At 40.7% G+C, this 23473-nt stretch overlaps 3 protein-coding genes and 1 long non-coding RNA gene across 7 annotated transcripts; 2 read left to right on the forward strand and 2 right to left on the reverse strand.

Moving 5' to 3' along the window:
* Positions 1-277: 277 nt before the first annotated feature.
* Positions 278-3174, reverse strand: LOC124327047 (DNA mismatch repair protein Mlh1-like). The gene is made up of 10 exons (XM_046785877.1): positions 3108-3174; positions 2574-3064; positions 2230-2515; positions 2074-2168; positions 1786-2004; positions 1391-1727; positions 1059-1312; positions 799-997; positions 599-741; positions 278-526 (listed from the first exon to the last, which is right to left on the reverse strand). The coding sequence occupies exons 2-10, from the start codon at positions 3018-3020 to the stop codon at positions 362-364; spliced, it is 2145 nt and encodes a 714-aa protein (XP_046641833.1). The 5' UTR covers positions 3021-3064; positions 3108-3174; the 3' UTR covers positions 278-361.
* Positions 3175-3257: 83 nt separating this feature from the next.
* LOC124326985 (mediator of RNA polymerase II transcription subunit 1-like) lies at positions 3258-8658 on the forward strand. Of its 3 annotated transcripts, none has more exons than XM_046785739.1 (17): positions 3258-3546; positions 3609-3742; positions 3810-4011; positions 4095-4427; positions 4487-4645; positions 4705-4925; positions 4991-5333; positions 5400-5742; positions 5886-5958; positions 6027-6895; positions 6963-7344; positions 7410-7498; positions 7557-7739; positions 7816-7862; positions 7925-8063; positions 8123-8354; positions 8471-8658. In XM_046785739.1, exons 1-17 carry the CDS (start codon positions 3433-3435, stop codon positions 8604-8606), a joined length of 3999 nt encoding a protein of 1332 aa, XP_046641695.1. In that variant the 5' UTR covers positions 3258-3432; the 3' UTR covers positions 8607-8658. The 3 variants fall into 3 exon arrangements, with proteins under 3 accessions (XP_046641695.1, XP_046641697.1, XP_046641696.1); XM_046785741.1 differs by having other exon boundaries at positions 8123-8239; XM_046785740.1 differs by having other exon boundaries at positions 3259-3546; positions 6984-7344.
* Positions 8659-11426: 2768 nt separating this feature from the next.
* On the forward strand, positions 11427-13325 carry LOC124327213 (mitochondrial amidoxime-reducing component 1-like). Of its 2 annotated transcripts, none has more exons than XM_046786176.1 (7): positions 11427-11969; positions 12045-12221; positions 12307-12484; positions 12567-12778; positions 12852-12926; positions 13062-13187; positions 13255-13325. In XM_046786176.1, the coding sequence occupies exons 1-7, from the start codon at positions 11719-11721 to the stop codon at positions 13256-13258; spliced, it is 1023 nt and encodes a 340-aa protein (XP_046642132.1). In that variant the 5' UTR covers positions 11427-11718; the 3' UTR covers positions 13259-13325. The 2 variants fall into 2 exon arrangements, with proteins under 2 accessions (XP_046642132.1, XP_046642131.1); XM_046786175.1 differs by having other exon boundaries at positions 11428-11637; positions 11716-11969; positions 13062-13325.
* A 1060-nt stretch (positions 13326-14385) lies between these two features.
* On the reverse strand, positions 14386-23473 carry LOC124327437. The gene is made up of 3 exons (XR_006916149.1): positions 23254-23473; positions 22631-23102; positions 14386-14769 (listed from the first exon to the last, which is right to left on the reverse strand). It is a non-coding gene; the product is annotated as an uncharacterized LOC124327437 (long non-coding RNA).

A 23473-nucleotide genomic window follows, 5' to 3' on the forward strand; every position in this document is an offset into this window, starting at 1 on the left:
GGATTCAAGACAGCAAAAATACTGTGCGCACGTATGCATACGTCATCCTATGCGGGGCTGATATCAAATAGATATTTTGGTTACGCTTTTAAAGTTAAACTTACTAGTAATATTAAAAGTCTGCTCCGTTGATTTTAGGTCAACCATTTACCATATCTTGTTACTACTACTGGAAGATGGTAATCACAGGAAGTGTACTAAATTTCAACCGCGAGATTTAGAACTTTTCATTAAATTATCTTGCTGGAATTTGTTGATAACATCTTTCCGCTGAAGCTTACGAAGAATTTAGAATTTAATATATGCTCGTCTCTGATCTTTAGGATCGATACAGCTGTTATAATATGACTGATGTTGCTCCTCAGCATCGCTCAAACACCTTGTACAGATCAGGCAAGTCGGCAATTTGCAGGATAGTGCCGTCACTAATCCATGCTTTGGGAGGAAGTAATGAGGCCTTGATGGCTGGATAGAGGACATGCTCTACCGTCCATTTCCAGTCTTTGTCTGAGCCAACGTTGAGAACCTAGAGCGTATCGAAGAAAAACCTTTGTTAACAACAGGGCTTGAGGCTGTCGTAGCCAATACGAAAACTCACTTCATGGTCGTTGGGCTTTCGATAGAACTTGGCCATGACGCGGCAGACAGTATCAAAGCAATCTTTTTCCACGTTCCACTCAACATCCGATGCCAATCGTAAAACAAACGATGGAAGTTGGGTGAGATCAGGAATATAACCCACTGCGATAAACAAATTTAATAATGATCTTTCAAGACAACACGACTGATTATCCTTACCAAGAACTAGAGGTATCCCAGCGAGATTGCGATTTCCTTCAATCTGTATACTAAAGTAATCGTTAAGCATTTCTGATTTGCATCCCAGAAGTTCGGCCACTTGCTTCCCCAAGTAATCCTTGGGACCGTCTTCGGGCCGCCATTCATTATCTTCCTGATCCATTGCCATTAGAGCGAGATTGTATAGCGGTGGAGGGTCCTACAACAAAATCTCAATCAGTGAATTAAACAAAATATTATCGCATGAATTATCATTATACCGATAAGCAGATGACACCACAGTTGCCGAATTCCTCAAGAAACCTTTGATAGAAGAATTCTTCGGCCACTCTTTCCAAGCAGAAAATGTATAGGCGCGTTCCATGCTGAATAAGGCAATGCTTTTCACTCACGCACCCAACAAATATAGAGTCTTTAAAAGTGTCGCGTAACACCTGGTCAGTATTATTCTTGACGGCTTCACGCAACTGACTTAGGCTTGTCAATTCAAAGTTGCGTCTTTCGGTAATACTTTCTACAATCGCATTAGCCATTATAAGTAACAGTGATCATAACAGTAATAGCGCATAAACAGTTTAACAAGGATTATTACCTATAACACCGTGGCTTATAGTCGAATTATTTTTCTCTGGCTCCCTTGGAATAGTTCTTACTTTATCGGGAACCTCAGATCTCTCTGCTTCTATTCGCTGGTTAACAGAAATCGAAGGTTCATATGAAGCCTCCACTGATGTTTGATTGATGAAACTAGATTGATCCAATGACGACATCATGGATTCCGGGGCGGTTGTTGATTTATCGAGAAATTTATCGATTTTCTGATCTTTACTGTCGGTTCTAACAAGTTGTTTATCGTAAACCTTGGTAGCGTTGGAATTGGTTACTCTGCTCTCCGGTTTGTTAAGAAAATTACTCGGTGGAATAACAGTCTATGGAACACACGACATATAAGAAAGGACTAATTTATTTATAATAAGATTTGTGTACCTGTATGGCAAAACTCCTCGACGTACTCGCATTTTTTAGTAATATATCTGCTGTTGATTGAATTTTATGTATAATTGCATCTTCGTTGAGGAAATGGACTTCATGTTTGGTAGGATGCACATTGACATCAACGCAATTAGGAGCAATTTCAATGCTCAAATAAACGAAGGGATGTTTTCCTTTCGCCAAGTATGTCGCATACACGCTATCTAGCGCTCTCTTTAAGAAATAAGCATAGAATAAAAGTAAGAAATATGAAATATATGAAGAAAATATATACGGCACTACCTTTAACGGGGTAGAATCCACAAGGCGATGGTTAATAAATAAAAGCATAGTGAACTTTGCTCCAGCATAATCAACATTAGAAATCAACCCATTAACTAAAAGAATAAAAAATTAGCAATGATGTTTAAACATTATAAGTGAAAATGTAGCATTTACCTTTTACTTTAAGTACAGGGTCTTCAACATTTAGCTTGATTAAATCTTTTGCCACAGCATGGCCATAAAGAATCCGAATATTGTCCTCTTGAGTTGAATTGGGAGATGTTCTTACATCTGAACCATTGTCATTCAACTTCTTCAAGCTGAATCCAACAGAAGCATTATGTACAGCAAAGCGAGTTATAACTTCAATAATCCTGTTATGCTCATCAGAAGGTGATTTTAAAGCATTTCTCCTTGTTGGGACATTGTAGAATAGATCTTCCACCACTATCTGGGTTCCCTGAGTAGAAAAATGTAAGCATAGGGTAAAAAAATTAGAAATTAAAATGGTTTACTACCTGTGTCCCAGCACATGGTTTTGAGGCCCCAACTAGTTTGCCATTGTGGTATGAACTTTTGTAAGCACACTGCATTTCAACAGTTTTAGTTATGATGGTTAAATGAGCAACATGACTTATGGAAGCCAAGGCTTCTCCTCGAAATCCAAAAGTACCAATTGCATTTAAATCTTCAAATTTCTGAAGTTTACTTGTAGTGAAACGTTCACACACAATGGCAAAGTCTTCCTTATTTATCCCACTTCCGTTATCTTGAATTTTCAGGAGCTTTAAACCACCATCTTTCACTGTCACTTGAATTGATGTAGATCCAGCATCAAGGCTATTTTCTAACATTTCCTTGAGAGCATTTGCAGGTCTTTGAATGATTTCTCCTGCTGCAATTCTATTAACTACTGTCTCATCCAACTTCAAAATGTTCTTTGGTTTTTTAGTTGTCTTATCCATCTTGGCCAACAAAAAGAATTTCAACAATCATTCAACAATCAACATAAAAGTACACTTCAGAGAAAGCGTAATATAGACAAGAGACAAATTCACAGACTCGCGCTCTCGCAGTCGACAGCAATTCGTTCAAAATTTTTGATCAATGTGAGTAAAAACAGGGTTGCCTGTCTAAACAAAACTTGCCTATTGCGACGACGGTGATCTGGCAATGCCCACAAATTCACAAACCCTAAGGGCATCGAGGGCTTACCGAGAAGTTGAAGTTGAATGTCCTAAAAATTAAAACAAAACAATTCCTTATTTAAAAAATTTGTTATAGTATGGATTCTGTTAGTAGTTCTTAGATGTAGGATCGACTGGACTAGTTACCACATTCTTTACAAGCTTGCGGAATACAAAACTTGCTTTCATCATGAGTGAAAACAACAAGAAAATGCAGCTTGAACTGCTGATGGAAAAACTAAGGCACAAAACAAACCATCTAAATTTAACAGATTGCGCCAAAACATTTCGAATGACTATTCTGGTACGGAAAAACTTCATCTTAACTAGTAGTTTTAAAAAATATATGTTTCTTTTCATTTACAGGAAAAACGCTACAATAATGACAGTGTAGAGAAACTGCAGTACCAAAAATGTCTTGATCTCCTTCAAACCAACATGAAAGTTACTTCATTGCAGTCTATGCTGGAAAGACTTGAAAGCATATCTAGACAAGCAGGGTAAGAGATTTTTCATTTGGGTACCTTCACATATGCAATCCTACATATTAGTTATCTTTCTGCACAGATTGAAATTCACAGCTGATGGTTCAGGAAGGGCTTTTTTCATTTCGTCTGATATGTTTTACTTGGAAGTAATTGTAGAACAAGGAGGATCTGTGTGTGAAGTTCATATTCAACATGAAGGGAAAAGTGAACCCCAAACTTGCAATGAAATTGCTGTGTGTTTGAATTCAGGAAATTTTTCAAAATTCACTAGCCATCTGCAGGTGAAATTTAGTTTCTTTTAATATCTTTAAAATATATTTTATCAAGTTTACAAATAATCCATAATTTTGAATTATCCTTACAGGGTCTGTGTGCTATATACCAAGTTAGTGCAGATAAAAAACTGAAAGCTAAGGCTTTTGCTGCTTTAAGTGCCCTAGAAATGGATTTGGTTTCAGTGTCAAAACTTCAAGCTTACAGACAAGATATTGTGACCCTTGTTCACAAATCGCCTCTTGGCATCCTAATGCCAAGGGTTGGAGGGTTGCCACTTACTCTCACATATTTTCTTTCTCCGTATGACTTGATGAACGTACAATCTCCGACTATTGCCATGACGCAGGAGAAAATATTAGAGAATAATGCTGGGATTTCATGCACACTTGGTATTGACAGCTCTACCAATTTCCAACTACCGGTAATTTCACAACGAAGGATTGTGTTAATTTTGATTTTAATATTTTTTTTCCTCCTTAGATTTCTCCGCTTTTTTCCGTCAACCGAAACTCTGACGGAGAAAGTGTACCGGCGTTTTCACCTCTTAGCGCTACCAACAGTGCATCTTTGCCGGCAAACTTTGTTCTTCGAATGCGTGATCCGCTGGTGCTTTGTTTTTCGTTTGCCCAACAAATAAAGGTAACTTTTTTTACCCACGAATAGTTTGAACTCATTTAAAACTCCATGCATTTGTGCAGTCTATTACAGGAATGGAACTTGGAAACTGGGATGAACCTGAGTATTTGTTTCGTTCTCTGGTCAAAACTGTTTCCAAAGGACAAATGGAATGCCCTGGTAACGAAGACCGAATATCCAGAGCGCTTCACGTAACCTTACCTGATCAGCAGCACAGCTACTTTGTTACTGAGAGCGAAGACGTTGCATTAAAATGCTGTTGTATCACCTCCATTCCATTTTGGTAAATATTGCCCTTCGTTTTGCGGTGGTGATTCAAAGTAATTTATTTTCTTTTAATTTTTATAGCCATCCGTCACACGTACCGCAGATCCTAGCCATTCTGAGAAGACAAGGTCTACTTAATGTGTTGCTTTCTTCCTGCATTCGTCCTAAAAGTCAAACAGATTCGGGTGCCGCCTTGACTTTTGAGATTAGTGCTATTTCTCTGGATCACATGTCTGTGACATTTGAGCATCCCCTTCTGGAACAAATGTGTTCTGTAGAAATTGATTTAGGCATGGATCCCACTTTTATCCGATGCAGTCTCTTTGGAGCAGACGAAGAAAGGTCATCAAGTGATGAATATGCTACCAAAGTGTTACAGCGATGTCTGTCGATTCCAGTGACCATGAGAGCAATCTTACGTCAGGTAAAATGCCAAATTTTATTTTCTAGATTTATTGTGCGTTATACTTCATTTCAATAATTTATTTAGATGCAATCGTCATCTTCACGTTGGACGAACGGATCAGATCACCAAGGATCGTTTGAGCGTCGTTTTCAACCTCACATTAATGGAGACTCAGATTCCCATCCAGGATCCAATGGGCAGTATGGCAACCCTTCCTTTACAGCCGGAGGTGGTGGAGGTTTTGACGCTGGACATTCACCCCGGACACACAACATGGGAAATTCTGACGTTGTAATGACGCACCAATCAAATCCAATTCTTCACGCGTCAACTCCGAAGGAAACCGATAATGAGTGCTTTGGTGTGGAAATGGAAAAGTCGGAAGACGTCGTCTCTCTCGTTGAAGATACTACTTCAACAAATCGAAGTAATTGAAACGAAAGCACAAGTCGTCTTCTGTTTTTACTTGATTGATTGTCAATCGCTTGTTAAACTATAAAATTGTGAATTAAAGTATTTCAGTTACGAGTTGTATTTTCTTTGGTAATGTTAAACCGTCTTTTCCTTCAGGTAAAACTCTGTTTCCTCCGGCGTCCGAATCGAGGATTCCTACCACACTAGGGAATGCTGATTCTAAATATAGGTGTGAAAGTTACAGATTATTTATACCTCTGATTCAAATCCATTTGACTGTATGGTCTCATTATATAGTGCCATCTCACACTCATCGGATTCGGTACTGGGCGTTACTCTGAACAATACCACGGCGCATCTCAACGCAGTTCGTAAACCCAACAATGACGTATCGTTGAAATCTGATTCGATTGACATGGACGTAAGTGTGATTGAACCAGTAGCAGACGGCAACCAAATAATTGCAGAAGATGCCGATTCCCTTTCATCAAATGATGCGGTTGCTGCATTGCTGAACGTTACAAAGAGCAAAGAATCATCTTCTCCAAAAAACAAATCTGCTTACCCATCTGTCAGCATAACACCCGTGAACTCTCTACACACTAGCTCACTTGCTACAACTTATCCAAACATTAACTTGGAACGCCGTCCAGGAATTGAGATAATTCCTTTCAGCAAGGATTCGCCATCGTCAAGTATACCTAGCTCATTGACCATCACTCCAGTTGGTGGGAAACCGACAAAGGATAAAAGCAAGTACAAAGATTTCCGCTTGAAAGAGGGTCTCACCCTTGATTCTGAGACTAAAGACCGAGATCGCGAGAAAGAGCGAGAAAGGAAGGAAAGAAAGCGAAGGAGGGAAGGAGAAAAGTCGCCTTCTAGCGGTGGCAGTGGTGGAAAACCGACAAAAATGATGAACCTAAGTGCTACTCTAATGGGGCCGCCTGGAGCTCTATTGAAAATGGATTCAAGTCCTAAACTGAACCATAAAAATAGCAGCAGTGGAAGTAACAGCATTTCCACGCCACCCAGTAATGCCAGTTTGAGTCCTCTTACTTCTCCTTCCAAATCCAGCAGCAAAAGTTCAACACCGTCAAGCAGCCCAAAACACCCTAGCTCGGGTGGTAAACCATCAATGTCGGCTCTTTCTATGTCAGCTCTCAAATGTAAGTAATCTGTCTTCAGATACCTTTTTTAATATAATATTCTTTTCTTAGTACAGTGTTTTGACAGCTGATGCTTCTTTGTTGACAGGTACGACATCACCGTCTTCGAAATCAAAGAAGAGCAAAGACAGAGATCGCGAAAGAAGTGACAAGGAACGCGACCGAGACAAGGATCGAGATCGTGATCGAGACAGAGATAAAGATAAAGATAAAGAACGGGACCGAGACAAGGATCGAGATCGGGACAGGGATAGAGACAAAGAACGATCGAGGGATCGTGAAAAGAAATCAAGGACGCCTACACCAACATCCAATCACCACCACAGTCGTGGTCCGCCTTTGCTCAAGACCAAGTCTCTCGACTTTTCCCTAGCCGTTGAAGACAAATCCGAAGAATCAAAAGAAGACAACAGTTTTAATTCTATTCTTGCTCTGGCTACGGCAAACAGGTACGAATTCAAATTGATGGGTAAACGTATTATGAAAGACATTCTAATAAGTTCCGTTTATTTAGTGAAATGTTACCATCTCAGATGGATTTGCAAAGTTCTATACATACCGTCACTCAAGAGCTCCTATCTTTCTCACCTCCAATACTGTCAGGTAAAAAAAAAATGTCCTTTTTTTCATTACGTCGTAGTAACATTCTTTTTATCGTTAGATTCAGAAAACTGCAAACTCAGCGGTAATACTGGTGGGATATCAGCTGATGGTTTAATGTCTTGTCCATCTTCCGGCAATCCAAATAAATCACCATTAAGATCGAGAAAAAGCTCACTCTCAGCTGTCATAGATAAACTTCGATCGCAACATAATCCAGAATCTGACATTTTTCAGAACAGTGGTAAGAAACCTCATCTTACATGTACTGACAGTCAATTTAGTTTGGCTTAAAATGATTCTTTTTAAACGAAATTCAGGACCCAAGTACACTGGTGATCCAGCAATGAGGATGGAGCAATCGGAGGTGAGAGAAAAAAATATAGATTATTGAAGATGCGATGATAAATTTTTCGAAATCATTTACAGGGTCGTTCCAACTATATGGATGAATTTATGGAAGAAAGCGATTCGTCTACGAGTCCAAAGCCTAACGATGCTGAGGACAACATGCATTTTAATCGGATTCATTCGGGAAGCAACTCACCGAGCGATCCGTTTTCTCAGGGTAAGTCAATAGCAAATCGATTCATGTCTGAATAAAACTAAAGCATTTAAACGTTGTAGATGATAGTGGTATTAATGAAACGACTGATGCACACGAAGGGGAGTTAAACGGGGAGTCTCTTCCTGACAAGGAGTTCGTGAAACCTTTTCCGCCTCCGTCTGCTCGTGGAACCTACGGTATTCGACCCCATGGTTTCTTATCGAATTCGGAGGCTGATCTGAATCCTAACTCGCCATCCGTATCTGTGCACATAGTTAATGTTCCTTCTCCTCTAGCTTTGCAGCAAACGAGGTAAAGACAATAGAAATAGTTGGCATAGATCTTTCCTTCTATCTATGTCCTGTCTTCTCTTTTTTTTTGGCCATTTGAGACATCAAAGTAATTTGAGTCGCATCTTCTCTATGTAGATCTCCTTTAGCCAATCAACTTGCTCTTGTTACCGCCGCCAGCGGACCATCACCAGCGTCGAGTACCTCTCAAAGCTCGCCGTGCATTATTGATGACGACCTAATGGATGAAGCCCTAGTTGGCTTAGGGAAATGATAAATGTCAACTCTTTGTCTCAAATTGGAAAATAAACTCAAAGAACATTAAATGTTCTTTTTTCCGTGCATAAAATCTGGTAGTTTCCAAGTAGGTATACCATAATCCTTATTCAAACGGATGACGTCGCAAAGTTCAAGTAAACTTCTCCAATAATTTGTTTTTTATGGGGAATTCTTTTTCAAAGATTAGTAATGTGTTTTGTCAGCGCATTGAAAGGAACCTTTTAACATTTCTTAATAAACAAAAGGTTATCGTGAAATATTAAATGGCAATACTAAACGATACTTTGCTTCATTGTTTTGGCATAATATTCCTTGAAATGTACAAGACGAATTGAGATTACTGAAATATTGAAGGTTTCGTTTCGAAAGAGGTGTGTTAAAGATTTAAAAACTAGTTCGAATATCATCAATATTAATAGTATGGAAACATCAAGTACCTCATATCCAAGTACATGTAGGCTATGGACATATTCAAATGACCAGTGAGACCTGATCAGGTTGAAAAGCAATCTGAACTGATGTTTCTTTCAAAGAAATGTTTCAATATTGCAGGAGCCAGAAGCGATGGCCCTCGTGATGGTGTACTTTTCATTCCAGTTTTACGAGTATAAACGCCTTCTGAGTGCGCATCGCATTTTATCTAGGTAGCTGGTCGTTCAGTTGACGTCATGTTCGTAACAGCTAAAGGTAAATATATATTGCCTGGGGAATGCTGGATTCGCAGTGCGCATGAATAATAAAAAGTAAAGGCCATTAATAATAATAGCAGACACACAGACTCGGATGTACTTACTGGGCAAAAAAGAAAGTTGAATTCATTTAGAATTTTTTTCTTTTTTTGGGGGGGGGGGGGGATTTTAGTACGTCTTATAAATTTATTTGAGAAATCATCTTGTTGGCAAAACACGTAAAGGAAACTTGTTTCTTTATTCGCTAGGTATTACTAAGGTAATAATGAGGCCACATCAAACTTTACAATCCATATATACAGTACCCACCAAACTATTAGGTACACCCCCCTATTTTCAATGCATTCTTATGGCACTACGTGTCCTAGAAAAATGCAATAACTCTTGAACCGCTTGGGCTAGATTTTTTTCCTTTTGGCCCTGAGTAGATCTAATGATGATCTACATTTTTTCTACACATGAAGTTGTCGTAGGATTAACCCCCACGGCGCTACGGTATCGTTCAGTTTATTAGGTACACCCGTTTTCCCCCCATATGCGCCGTGTTAAATACGGCGTTTTCAAAAATTTACAAAAAATACTAAAAATCAAGCTAAAATCTTTTTCTTTGTGCCAAAAGATGCACAATTCTTCACTCTATACGAATATAAAGAATGATTTACAATCAAACCAACTCAGAGAACCCTTCCCTATACCCTAAAGTTTTCCACTTCAAAATTTGTACTTTTTACTACACACTTGCACTGTCGCCCCCATAGGCATTAGAAATTTCGACAAATTTTGAAGTGGAAAACTTTGAGGTATAGGGAAGGGTTCTCTGAGTTGGTTTGATTGTAAATCATTCTTTATATTCGTATAGAGTGAAGAATTGTGCATCTTTTGGCACAAAGAAAAAGATTTTAGCTTGATTTTTAGTATTTTTTGTAAATTTTTGAAAACGCCGTATTTAACACGGCGCATATGGGGGGAAAACGGGTGTACCTAATAAACTGAACGATACCGTAGCGCCGTGGGGGTTAATCCTACGACAACTTCATGTGTAGAAAAAATGTAGATCATCATTAGATCTACTCAGGGCCAAAAGGAAAAAAATCTAGCCCAAGCGGTTCAAGAGTTATTGCATTTTTCTAGGACACGTAGTGCCATAAGAATGCATTGAAAATAGGGGGGTGTACCTAATAGTTTGGTGGGTACTGTAGTATAAACAATATTTATAAATATAGTAGGCGTCATTTTTGTTTCTGTCAAACAAGGCTAATAACACGGTGCTCGTCCTCATTACTGCATATGTGTGTTACGCCTAGATGTTAAGAGATCAACGAGTTATCAAAGGCGCAGAGGCACTCCAAACAAGGGAACTTGATTCGTCGGGACACTTGCCTAACGTTACATAACTGTCCCAACGATGTCTTGATGGTTCTGCGAGCAAAAATGGCGCAGGGTTATCAGCTCTGGATCTCAGACGGATTCAGGCTACTAGAAGAAGAAATTGGAGGATGTATTCAAGAGAGTGGATGTGTACACAACTTTTAGGTCTACCGCTTCTCTTGGCGATCGATTAGTTCGTGTTTCGTGTTTCCTTGAAAGTGCCGCAGCTGCACTTTCTGCCATTCAGCAGTTCTAGACTCATTTTTTTTTTTCGTTACTCAACGTGTAATATAATCTTTAAAATCCTATAAGCAACATGCTTAACAAAATCTACTCCCCCCCCCCCCTGAAAACAAGTGATGGTCCCTCAAAAAACTTGCGCTAGACATTTGTCAAATATTACACCGCTTTCAGAAATTTGGCTAAGGCTGGCTAAGGTAGCCATCACGCCGGATATAATCCGATCTACAGATGTGCAGCAAGCGCGCAGAAATTTGCCTTTGAAAAATAAAATTACACTTTGATGAAAGCGTTTTCTAAGCACGTATACCGGATATCCTACTCTTTACAAAATTGTTCGCATTAAATAACAAATTAGAAGAGCTTTAGTATCCAAGTGAAATCGGAAAAATTTTTGGGAGCAAAGCGAATTAACGAAAAGATAACGCGCACTCGACACAGATAAGATATAAGAACTAGAACGTTTCGAATCTGAGTGGCTAATTTCGTTTATCTTTTCTTTCCTCACTCGGTAAAATTCACTTTCTTTAAATTCATTATACCTTTGCAAACACCAGACTAGTAATTAAAGATTAGTTTATAATTATAATAAGGAACAAAATAATTGCGTAACAAAAAATTCGTGAGACGAAAATTGGCACTGTTGTCTTTCAGCCAATGTTTACGCATGCAAAACAAATTTTTTTTACTTCGTTGTCTGTCTGAGTGCTTGTCAGTTCATATCAGCAGGTAATCAGCAGTAATCGATCACTTCAGTACCTGTTCTACCTATTTGGTGTCTTGTTTCACCTTTTTCTTGTCGAAAAGAACATGGATCAAAAACAAAAAGTAGTTTTAGCTGTCGGAATAGGAGCAGCAGCCCTCCTAGGCGCTGCTGCTGCCTACAAACTCTACAAAAAATCCAACCAGATGAAAACTTCCAAGCAATTAGTTAAGGGGTGGAAGGCGTGTGGCGTGGTGAGTCAACTACACATTTTCCCCATTAAATCATGTCATGGCATTGAAGTGGAGGAGGCTGATGCTCAGAAGATGGGGCTTGTCAGTGGAGAACTTCAAGACAGGTTTGCCTACCCAAGTTTTGCTTAAAATTTACATCGTTTTCATGTAAGATTAACTGTGTCATGTTTGAATATCAGGTCTTTTATGGTGTACAATGAAAGCAACAACTTTTTGCATGCTCGACTTCACCCAACAATGGTGTTGATCAAAATATCTGTTTCTGACAACAAAGTAGAATTGACAGCACCCAACTCTGGACCAATTACTTTTTCAATTCCATCTCAATCTGAAACAGAGAAACAAGTTAAAGTGAGGTATTGTATTCTTTTATGTAATGAGTAACTCAAGGTCACCTTTTTTTTTTTATCTGGAAAGAATTAATAGCTTTGGATATTACAGAGTTTGGGGAGATGAAGTAACTGCTTTTGATTGTGGTGATCAAGTGTCTCAGTGGCTATCACAGTATATTTTCCAACAAGATACTGGTGCCAGACTGGCCCATTTGTCCTACCCTGAAATATCTCCTCGCGTGGTTAAGTCGAAGTTGGGCCACCCCTGGATGAAACCAAAAGACGGGGTAATTAACAATAGTATTTGATTTTCTATTCATCACACAAAGAGCAAATTCGTTGCATTGATTTATTTGGGTTATTACGTAGGGAGTATTCTCCGACACAACCCCGTTTCATTTGCTATCCGTCGAGTCGGCAAATGATTTGAATTCTCGAGTGGATGGACTGGAAATTTCAGCTTCATATTTTCGTCCAACCATCACCATCAGCGGATGTCAGCGTCCGTACGAAGAGGACGATTGGAGATTTGTTCGTATCGGCGAACAAGCTATCTTCCGCTACGTCAAGGGATGCGACCGGTAAATACTGCCCAGCTACTCCCCAACAAAGAACTTGCCAGATGATGTTATCTTTTCGTTGATTTATTTATAGATGTGTATTAACTACGATTGATCCAGCGACTGGAATTAAGGACCCTGACCTGGAACCTCTACGAACTCTTCGAAAGTATGTACTGACTACACTGACTTTCGTTCCGCGTCGATGCGTGTTGTTTGTCTGCACAACAATCTTATCTTTTGTTCTTTTCTCCCCCCTTGTCGTTTCGCTCTCTTGTTTTTCCTTCTGTGCCTTCGAATATAGATACCGTCTAGCAGAGGATCCGGTGTTGCGTAGAGCCATTGGCGAGTCTCCTCTCTTGGGAATCAATTTATCCCTGGAACAATCCGGACGGATCCGTATAGGTGATGTTGTCTACGTCGGCCAACTGTAAGTTACTGTGCCATACAAAGAGACTGCTGCAGTTTCTTTGATTGTTTTTTTTTGTGTCTTTTAGTTGAAGCTGGCCTAAAGCTATTTGTTCCATTTTATTTTGTTACTGGTTGAAATTAAAAGTTTATTCGGGAATTTCGTTTGAATTTCCATTAGTTGAGAATCAAAACATTCGGCCATTCGGTATTCACAATAAATAATCCGCACTAATTCTATTACAGCAATTAGGAGATCATTTATTTTTTTTATTTTTATTTTTTTTTTGCGAACATGTAAGTGAATTACTAAAACGGGAAAAAAAAAATTATCCAATCGATAAAGGCAGTCAGGTTGGGTGCGGTAAAATGAAACTGGATGTAAATAGTTTGAGACGTCTAGGAAGAAAATATATTAGTAAAACCCCAAACCGGCTTACGCCTTGCTTCGGCTTCGAATAAATGGATGTGGAGGGTCAGGTTCTTACGTTGACTTCAGCTTCTTTCATATAAAAAATTAATTTGTCAGCACATCGAGACAAAAGACTGTGACTTGAAATGTTTAAGGTATGTCGAATGTTAATCCGTAATCCTATGAATTTTCTGTGGGTGGAAAGATGTCTGAAATATTGATTTATAAGAAATGGCATTGCCCTACAGTTGGATCTTTTGAACGGCTTACGACGAACTGTTAATCAACTGCCAGAAACAAGGTAGAGGCGGATGGAATTATGGCACGGTAGCCGACATCATTTCATGCATAACCACGACGTGACGTGAGTTATGTTGCGCAGTTGTTGGTGTGCCGTCTGCGTAGTATTAGCACTTAACCTGCTGCATTTAACCGTTTCTCCCCTTAACGAAATCCACGCCGTGTCTACGAATAAATTCCCCGAACTTTGGGCGCTGATTACTCCGCACGTTACTCGCAGATGTTAAATTATCCGCATTGACCTTCGCCTAATTTCTTAGGGATTTCTCCGGCTGCCAACTAATTACCCGCACGAGCAGACGAGACTTTCGTCTAATTTATTTTGTAGCCACTCTCGCTTTAATTTGTAAGGTTAAAGACGAGATGGCGAAAGAGAAACGGGAAAGTTCGCCAGCTCTCTATCTTAACTCGATAAAATCAAGATGCAAACGCACAACTTTAGATGTAGCACTATACATACGCTAGAAAGCGCTCAACTTTATGCTCACACCACCCGCCAATTCTGGCAATATCTATTTCACCTCTCGCCGTGCATTTGTTGATGCATGGCGCATTTTGGTAAAACAATTGCGTATCCGTTTCCTAGAAATTGCGGTCTGGATTGTTTTTCAGTTTTTTGGGATTTTTTTTATTGTATCTTGTTGTGATACTGGTGTTAACCATATCCTAGTAACCAGCAGTAAATTCTGTGTCTTTTATTACTTGGTTCTATACAGCAGTACAATGTCTGCATATGTGTGCTAAATGCCTTTATTTTGGTTCGTTCCTTTTGTGGCTTTGATATAGACGTATGTTGCCTGGCTGACGGATATCCACCAGAAGATGTTGGATGCACTTAGATTCCAATTCGATTTCCTTGTCTGTAGCAACAACACGACTATGTAGCCTTAACCTAAAAGAAAAACATAGTGATTTGGCACTGTTATATAAGATCCGAAAAGAAAAGTGGTTTTATTTCACGGCGGAAGCGAATCGCATCTTTCGCAGTGATACTTCCCATCTGCGATTATTCTCATCCGTGAACGAAGCCTTGCTATTGTTGCATGCCAAGGATCTATACACGTAGCTGCAATTAATAGATTTCGTCGGTTGTAAGCCTTGTTCCTGGGTGCAACCGTTTTTGTTTGTTTGTCATATCACCTGATTTCTAACGAGGGGCAATGTTCGAGGCGCTTGTTTGCGCAAGAGTGCTCGGCATTATAAACGATTCGGCTTGTTGCTTACGGCGCTATAGTTGGGTGTGTTTCTATCCTTTTTTTAATTCTAATTTTTCTTTTTTTCGCGACGGCGGTTGGTGAGCAGAGAAACTTTCACCCATTGATTTTGTGTTCTCTCAGCCATTAAAAGTCCGCAGCCTTGTTTGTTGTATACATATTAGGATATAGACACGAACGCAAATCAGAGCAGTGTATACTCTTAAAAAGTTGGGATTTTGGGTTGTCGGCGGTGAAGTCTGCCCAGCTATAAATTATAGAGGATAGAACAGTGCTGGCGTCGTCTCTGTTATGGATAGGTCGGATGTACAGGTAATTTCCCTGGAGCCCTTTCTCTCTCACTCTGAAATTCCCTTATTTTCCTCTCGGCTTTTTTCAATGAGTTGTGACTATATGTACGTAGGGGTATACGCTTGAGCTTTCTTGATATTAGTGAAAAGAAAACTGTCCCGAAATGGGTCTTTTGTCTTCAAAGTTGTTGGTGAAACGACCCACGAATAATCACCATGCCAATTGGGTGAGATCCTCTCCTTATAATCTACATTATTCATTTCGTGCCATTTTTGAATTTGAATAAAAAAGGCTCTCTCTCTCTCTTTGGTGACGCTGTCGTCAAATGAAAGTGACTGTCATTGTCAGCAATACAATCAAATCCATCGCATCTAAAGAAGTGTACTATAAAAAGCAAGTTTCTTCTTTTTCTTTCGGGACAGAAACGGCTGTCAGTGCTGCGAGCTGGGAACATGAAAAAGACCCGATAAATCTATTGTGGCTCGCTGGAATTGTTTCCACCGCGGGCGTCGGTAGATGGAGCCATCAAAAAAAGAAGTCAAGTGAAAATGGGGGGAGGAGGAAAAAAAAAAGAAGGGAAATATGGAGCATCACAGAGTTGGTGGGCATCAATCTGGTTATCTGTATATATATACATAAAGTGGTTTAGAGCTGGGGCTGAGGGCTGGCCGCCCGCTGTCTCCAACACACCCACAGCGTCATGGGGAAACAACTCGGTCAATTTCAATTTAAGGCAAAAATCCCCTCTGACATTCTCGTTCAAGGGGTAAGAGAGAGAGAGGAGGGGTGGGCTGGGGGTGGGGGATTGTCACGCGGGCCACTCCCATTCTGGGTAATTGTGTACGAACAAGTAAAAAGACTTTAGACTCTCTGCGTGTGGCATCTCGAAACTTCCCCTCCTCGTCCGCTCGTCGTCGTCCCTCCCTAAATGCGAGTGGTGTCGTTTTGTTTTCTGGTGGGAATATGTAATGGTTCACGCTTCAAACAGGAGAAAGAGAGAGAGAGAGAGACAACAGCAGACGCGCTTAAAAAGAATATAATTTCATTGTTGTTGGCTTGGCTCTCTCCCTCGGTGGGATTCGATAGAGCAGCTAGCAGCTCCGCACGTCTGCTCTCGTATGTACCTCTCTCTCTCTTCTCCGAGATAATATCCCAAGTTATTTTCATCTGTTTCAGTATAGGTTCTGCTGCCACCATATCCTTGTTCGTTGGCACTAGGAGAAGCACTCAAAGAGCTCCTCCCTTCCGAAAAAAGGAAAAATAATAATAATAATAGGAAAATGGAAAAGACAGATCAAAGGCGAAAAAGAAAGGAGACGGTAGAAAAACGTGTGTGTGTATATTACATGTACCAAGCATCGATTGGCATTGACAGCAGCCGGTGCCGCTCTACACACACACACAAGGAGAGAAGCTGTAGTACATTCCTTCCGGAAGCCTCTCAAATAAAAAATAAAAACGGAATATACTGCATATATATAACAACCTGCACAGCAGACAACACATACATGCATTGGCCATATCCATCCATCGACATAAATAGATACTCCATCGCCAAAAAAAAAAAAAAAAAAAAAAAACGATTGAACTTTTACTCTTCTGTCTAGCCTGTATGTATACGTCGAGTACGTGTAGAGACAGTAAATATAGCTGGAGACTGAAATGTGTACTATATAGGAGTCGAGTACGGCACGCGCTCTTGTGTTTTTGGTATTTGAAAGATATGTCGGAAATGTTTTACGATTGTCTCACAACAACAACATTCTTGCAATCTTCGAAATTGGAAGTCAAACGACCAGGAATGAATTTTCTTTTTTCGTCTTCTTGTCATCCGACAACAAGGAGCTCGCCCGCTCACAGCGACACACAGCAGCAGCAGCAGCAGCAGCAGCAGCAGCAGCAGCTATAGGCGAAAAAGTACACGGCGAAATCGATCGATGGATCAGAATAAAAACCCAGCCCAAGTTTTTTTTTTTTCTTTTCTTTATTATTATTATTCTTTTCGTTGGCTGTTTGTTCCGCTGTAAGTTTCCCAGGAGAAAGGAATAAAAAGAAAAAATAAAGCCGCAAAAGGCAAAGGCCATCCGTTTTTCTCAAGATTCTTTTTCTTTGGCAGTTGGCTGTCACAGGTGAAAAAAAACACATCCAGCGCCCGCCAGCCTCTCAAGTGTTCCACGCTCCTCTTTCTCTCTCTATACATGTAGCAGACGTGCCGGGTGGGTGGTAGCTATTTAGTGTGTGCTCGGCGGTAGTTTCCACTTTCTACCATCGATCCGCAGACGGGCAAAAAATAAAAATAAAAAAAGAGACTCTTAGAGAAAAGTTGCATGTCTGCATAGAAAGCCATCAAGAAAAAAGAAAAGAAGAGTCTGGCTGCTGGAAACGTGGTCAATGCGGGGTATAAGTGTATCTATACGGTTAGCCCTTAATGGCCACATCTACGGAGATCGCTGCCCGAGAGAGAGACTCTACTTAGCTAAGCTAGTCTTTAGGTAACTGCATACACGCCGCTGTTGCTGTTGTTGTTGTTGTTGTAGTAGTAGGAGCAGCAGTAGCTCCGCATATTTAGGCACGAGTGGATTGTTTGCCTTTCAAGGTATTATTATTCCACACGTCCCAGCGGAGGAGAAAGCCATCCAGTCACTCTCTCTCGCTCCGCATCAGCCGCGCTCGTCGTTCCGGTCGGCAGGAATCATAACCCCTTCTTACTGCAACTTAAATGTCGTCGTTGTGCCAACGACTCGTCGACTTGAATTTGCCTCTCCACCGTTTCGATTCACCGAAAAAGAGGAACAAGATATAACCAGCCAGCCAGCCAGGAGGAGAAATTAAAGGAACGAGAGAGAGAGAGAGAGAGAGAGAGAGACAAGTTTCTCCGGCAATTCTCGGCGGATTGGCGAGTCGAGAGGATCGAGTGATGTTTCAGTCGGAATCGAGTTAAGTCTTTACGTCTTGCTGAGTGTATACGAACGTGCACTGGCATGTAGATCCCTCCACCATCTCTTTTCTACATTTTTCCTTTTCGTATATACATCGGCGCGGGCGAGTAATGACAGGATCCCCCCCTCCCTCCGTTCTTTTGGCCCACCCTCTTATTTGTCCGTCTCATTCGCTTCCAGATCGGTAAATTTCCAAATATAGAATCGTGTGTACTAGAGAGAGAAATAACATCAATCGAACCATTTTTGATGATCCCGCGATGAAGATGGAGAGCACAGCAGCCAGCCAGCGCCGCTATTTCTTTTTTACTATCTGTACGTTGGATAGAGACGGAATCTTTTCGATCCAGTGGACCATCCATCATTCGCTACTTGTCGTCGTTTGTTAGACAAGTGGCGGAATCACATCCATCATCGAATACCGGTGCCAGCCGACGAGCGGAAAATCTGAAAGAAAACGACGAACGAGCGCAATGCGATTCGTCGGCCGCGTTTATAGATTTCGGTCAAAAGAATAGGATACAAGTAAAGCTGAGATCGTTATCGATGAATTCATGAATTCTAATCAGCATCATCTCCCCCGCCCACTCCTGTTGAATTCCTCTAATGCCCATGTGATATTTATAACCAATGGCAAGTCCTTGTCATTCTCCGGCTCAAATTTGGCTGGCAAAGTTTTCCAATTTGCCATCAGCCGAAGAAAGAACTGAAAGGAAGTTTTGCCCTTTCCTTACATGGCATAATAATTCGTTGCGGAATAAGAAATGAAAAAAGAATCCTGTCCATTGAATCCCCTTATACAGCAGCAGCAGCGATCGTCTCTTTTCTTCCTTCAGGCTTCTCTCTTTCTCTCTCGCCAACATCTCGAGTTTCGTCTTCTTCTTCTCCTTGGCGGTAATCCGATTACTCCCGCCGAGTTGCACTGCGCATGCAGCGCTCCCGACTGCTGATGCTTCAGCTGCGGGATGTATATTATCTATTCTGATTATTACATCGGCCGCGATGCGCTGACGTTGGCTTATTATTGCTTAGATGTTACGAAAACCGGTTAAAAAAAAAGAGCACAACTTCCACAATCATACAGGACTCTCTCTGTCCAATATTTTTCTCTTTTATTTATTTTTCTCTTTTATTTATTTTTCTCTTTCCCCCTTGACCCTTTTTTTATTATTTTTATTACGTCGATGTCCGTTAGATCGTAACAGGCGGAAATAAAGAGAGTCGATGATTATCTAGCTCCTCCTTTTATTTCCTATCTGGAAATTCATCAACATTTACCACATTTATTCTTCTAAACATGATGGCGCATCATCATCGTTCTAGCAATATCTAGACATCGATAAAATCCTTGCCGACGATAAGTGTTAAACGTGTATGTTACACACATACACGTTCTATAGCACCCGCCATTTTCCCCCCGGGCAAAAGTAGCAATATCGGTTGCTGTCAGGAATTCATTTCACCTCGAAATTGATCAAAAGGAACTTGTAATTTCCGGTGTCGATTTATACGTGTGTGTGTGTAGTGTATACCCCCTGCTACCCTATCAGCTATAGCGGATCTCTCTCTCCTCTACAGAGAGAGTCGCTATCGCCAAGACTTTGTTGTGTGTGTTACATCTCTCTCTCTCTCTCTCATCCAAAAAGCGATTTCGCCAAAATGCAGCAGCTGCGGGGCTTGTTGTGTACGCGCGTTTACGTGACGGATGAAGCCAACCGTCAGTCACCACCACCAAGGAAACTCCAACGGAGTAGAGACTGCGCCAGCCAATAGAAGGGGAAATATCTTCTTTCCGGGATCAATTAGTTTTTGATCCTCCTGGATGTCTATACAAATAGACGCGCGTTTTTCTATTTTGAAAAATCTTTAGTACTAGCCAGTGCTGCAAGATATATACTATAATGCGCTTGATCACGCCATCAGAGAGACAAAAACAACAACAACAAAATGGAAGAAAAATGAGTCGGGAAAAAAGGAAAAAGCTCATTTGTTTTCCCTTGACGTGTTGTTGTCCGTCTTGTCTGCCGTTGTTTTCGCAACCGATTGCCAGCGCTAAATCGCATTGAAGTTGTTGATCCAAGGCACAGCTTTGGACCGGTCAGCGACACGCAAAGGCACACTGACCAACTCGCAACCAAATAAAAAAAAAAAATCGGGTCAAAATTGTTTACGCCGGCCGGCCGGCACAGAACAAAAAAGACACACACACGAGCACGCACGTGTCTGGAAAGCTAGAAACGGATGGATGGATTTGTAGGGCCAGGCAGCAAGCAAGCAAGCTATACCAACCATCGCTTGCTAGTGCTGTGCTGTGTGCTGGTCGCCGTGGAAGTAAATATTTATTGAACGACACCCATGCAGTCGGGGGGCCATCGGCCGGGCTAGTTGGATATGCAACCAACCAACCAACCAAGGGCAGCAGCATCAAGGAAATCGACGAAGCGCGTATTTACACAATTCCGAGCCGAGTCGTATTGAAACAGAGGATCTCGTCACTTGTATCTCTGTGAGAAAGGCAAACAAAAATGACGAGCTCAAAAGAAAGTATTTCTCTCCGCCATCTTTTAAACAGCCCCCTCCCCCCCTTCATCCATAAGGGGCCGGCTAACACGCCGACTTGTGTTATGCGAGCGTTTCGCATAGTCCCGCCAACATCTTTTGCTCCTCTGCTGGGTTGGCGAAACTTATCCGATCGATTATACTCTTGAATACCTCATGCCCTACAGTTACGTAGGCACTCGGAATATACCGCCGTTATGTAAGGGAAACAATTATATAAATCAATCAATGTGCTAGTAAGAGTTCTAGGTGACGCAAATGGCGGGGGCCCTTGCCGAGGAAAAGGTACAGACGTCAGAGCGAAAATACAGAAAAAAGGTTCGCTTCAGATCAGACGCCAAATTTTTCACGCTGAATGCGGGAGTTGGCAACTACTTGCGGTGCATTATTCAATCACGCTGTATAGCACCCGAGGCGAACGCGCATTTTTTTTTTTGTTTGTTCTTCCAGCCGACATATTTATGAGACGGGGGCGCATCAGTTAGAAAAGTCCAGCAGAGCAGAAACAAACAAAATAAAGACAAGTCTTCCCTAGTTTTAAAATATCCAGCAACATCATCAGGCGCAGCACTTCTTGTGTTTCGCCAAACTGACAATTGTCATTTGTAGATATGTAAATATCAGTTCCAAGAATAGACATACGCACAGGGGAGGCGCGTGCTGACAGTGTCGGACATTTGACATTTCACAGCCGTTTCTCTTTTTGTTTTGATGGGCTCTTCTTCTTCGCGCTCCCCCAAATGTTGCACGTCAAATTTTTGTACTTTCAAAAAGAAGAAGAAGAAGACTCGATTATTGATTTCGAGTGCCGCGACGACTGGGTTTTTTGGTTTTCGCCTGCGAAACGAGAATAGAAAGTCTACGGCGCATATATTTGGCGAGAGCCATTGAAGTATGTACGCAGAGGAGGAGAGGACTGGATCAAGAGAGAAGGGGGTATATAGAAAAGAAAGAGCTCAACGTCTAATCTCGTTATGATTACAATCCCCATCGAGAACGGGAGAATAAGAAGGGAAAAAAAGGAGCTCGGCATCAGAAAATCGTGAACAAAAGAGAGTACGTGGTGGTGTAGTAGCGTAGCGTGTCTGGTCGACTCTACTACTTGTAAATAGTTGAGCAGCGAGGATATAGAATCCCGTATAGTAATAGATACAAGTTTTTTTTCTTTTTTGGCCCAGAGTGATGGGGGTCCTCTCTCTCGTCCTTTTGTCATTTTCCATCTCCTTTCTTTCAGACCAGGCACGTACTGCTACACTACACACACCGTTGTTTTATTGTGTCGACCAAGTAGTATTACGTTGGTGCCATCTGACCTTCTGAATCGCCCGATTCTTTGGCTTCTTCCCTCTATATACACTCCGGGGTTAACATGTTTCAATAGATTATGGGCGTTGGCTTTGTTATTGTATTATACGAGGAGGTGCCGGTGTGGCGGCAGGTCTCTCTTTTTAAAAAAATTGTCTTGGTGCAATATGCTTCAATAAGTGTTAAAAGTTCAAATATTTTCAAATGTGATGGTTTACCCAAAGAAAAAGTTGTGAGGTACGAAACAAGCCTGATCTGCAGTCGTTCGACAAATCAGATTTTTACTGAACTCTTACTGAGATAAAACAAAAACGGAGAGAGAAAACAGTTGCAGTCAACCGCCTAGCTTAGGAATACATATATACTCCGTATACTATCTCACGATTTAAAATAAACGCCACCAAAAATTGTACAAAAGGAAGAATAGAGATCAATGTTGTCCTACCTTTATGCCTGGGAAATACAGCCAGGGCCAGGCATCTACAGTTGCTCCGTCCATTCGTTGAAGAGTGATAAATTACACCAGCAGACGGGATAGGGTAAAAAGGGTGTCCTCGTGAATACACCCACATTCGATTGCATTCCAATGCTAATGGCATGCCTTTTATCTAAAAAAAAAAATAAAAAATGGGTTACAAATAAATATTAACCAAAACAACAACTCAGGAAAAGTCGAAAATGAGACACTGGGTAAACCCAAATTGTTAATAAATGGGAGAATTAAAGATTTACATGTAATACACTGCACTGATGCAGGTAATGCAGCATTAAAATATCTAGCAGGTCACAGGTCAATAAAAGAAAAGGAAATCAATACCCAAGCGATGATCCTGAGATTGTTGCTGATGACAGGTTATCACCTGCACAAGAAAAACTTGCACATTGTGTGGCTATGATGGTTGCCTCTGGCCTCAAATCTGCAAAAAAGAAAAGGGTTACATAGTACAAACATACTGTCATGCATTGATAGGGCAATTTGATAAATGCTAGCCAGGAACTAATGTGAAACAGGTTTAACTCTTCTCTAGCTCCCACAATTATTTTATTTCTATCGTTAGTTTTATTTACCCGCTAAACAGCATGGATTATGATGATTATCAAAAACAAATGAATTTTAAATAAGAATATAACTCTTGAACCATGCTTTCTCTAAACTTTGTCTTCTCGAAATTTTCAACTAAACGAGAGCAGACGACACTTGTCCAATTTTCTTCTAATCAGCATGCTTACGATAATAAGATATCGATAAAAATTAGAAATGACAAAAAATCAAACTCCCCCCTCAAAA

This window comes from Daphnia pulicaria, chromosome 2 (genome assembly GCF_021234035.1).
Source record: "Daphnia pulicaria isolate SC F1-1A chromosome 2, SC_F0-13Bv2, whole genome shotgun sequence".
Lineage (NCBI taxonomy): Eukaryota > Metazoa > Arthropoda > Branchiopoda > Diplostraca > Daphniidae > Daphnia > Daphnia pulicaria.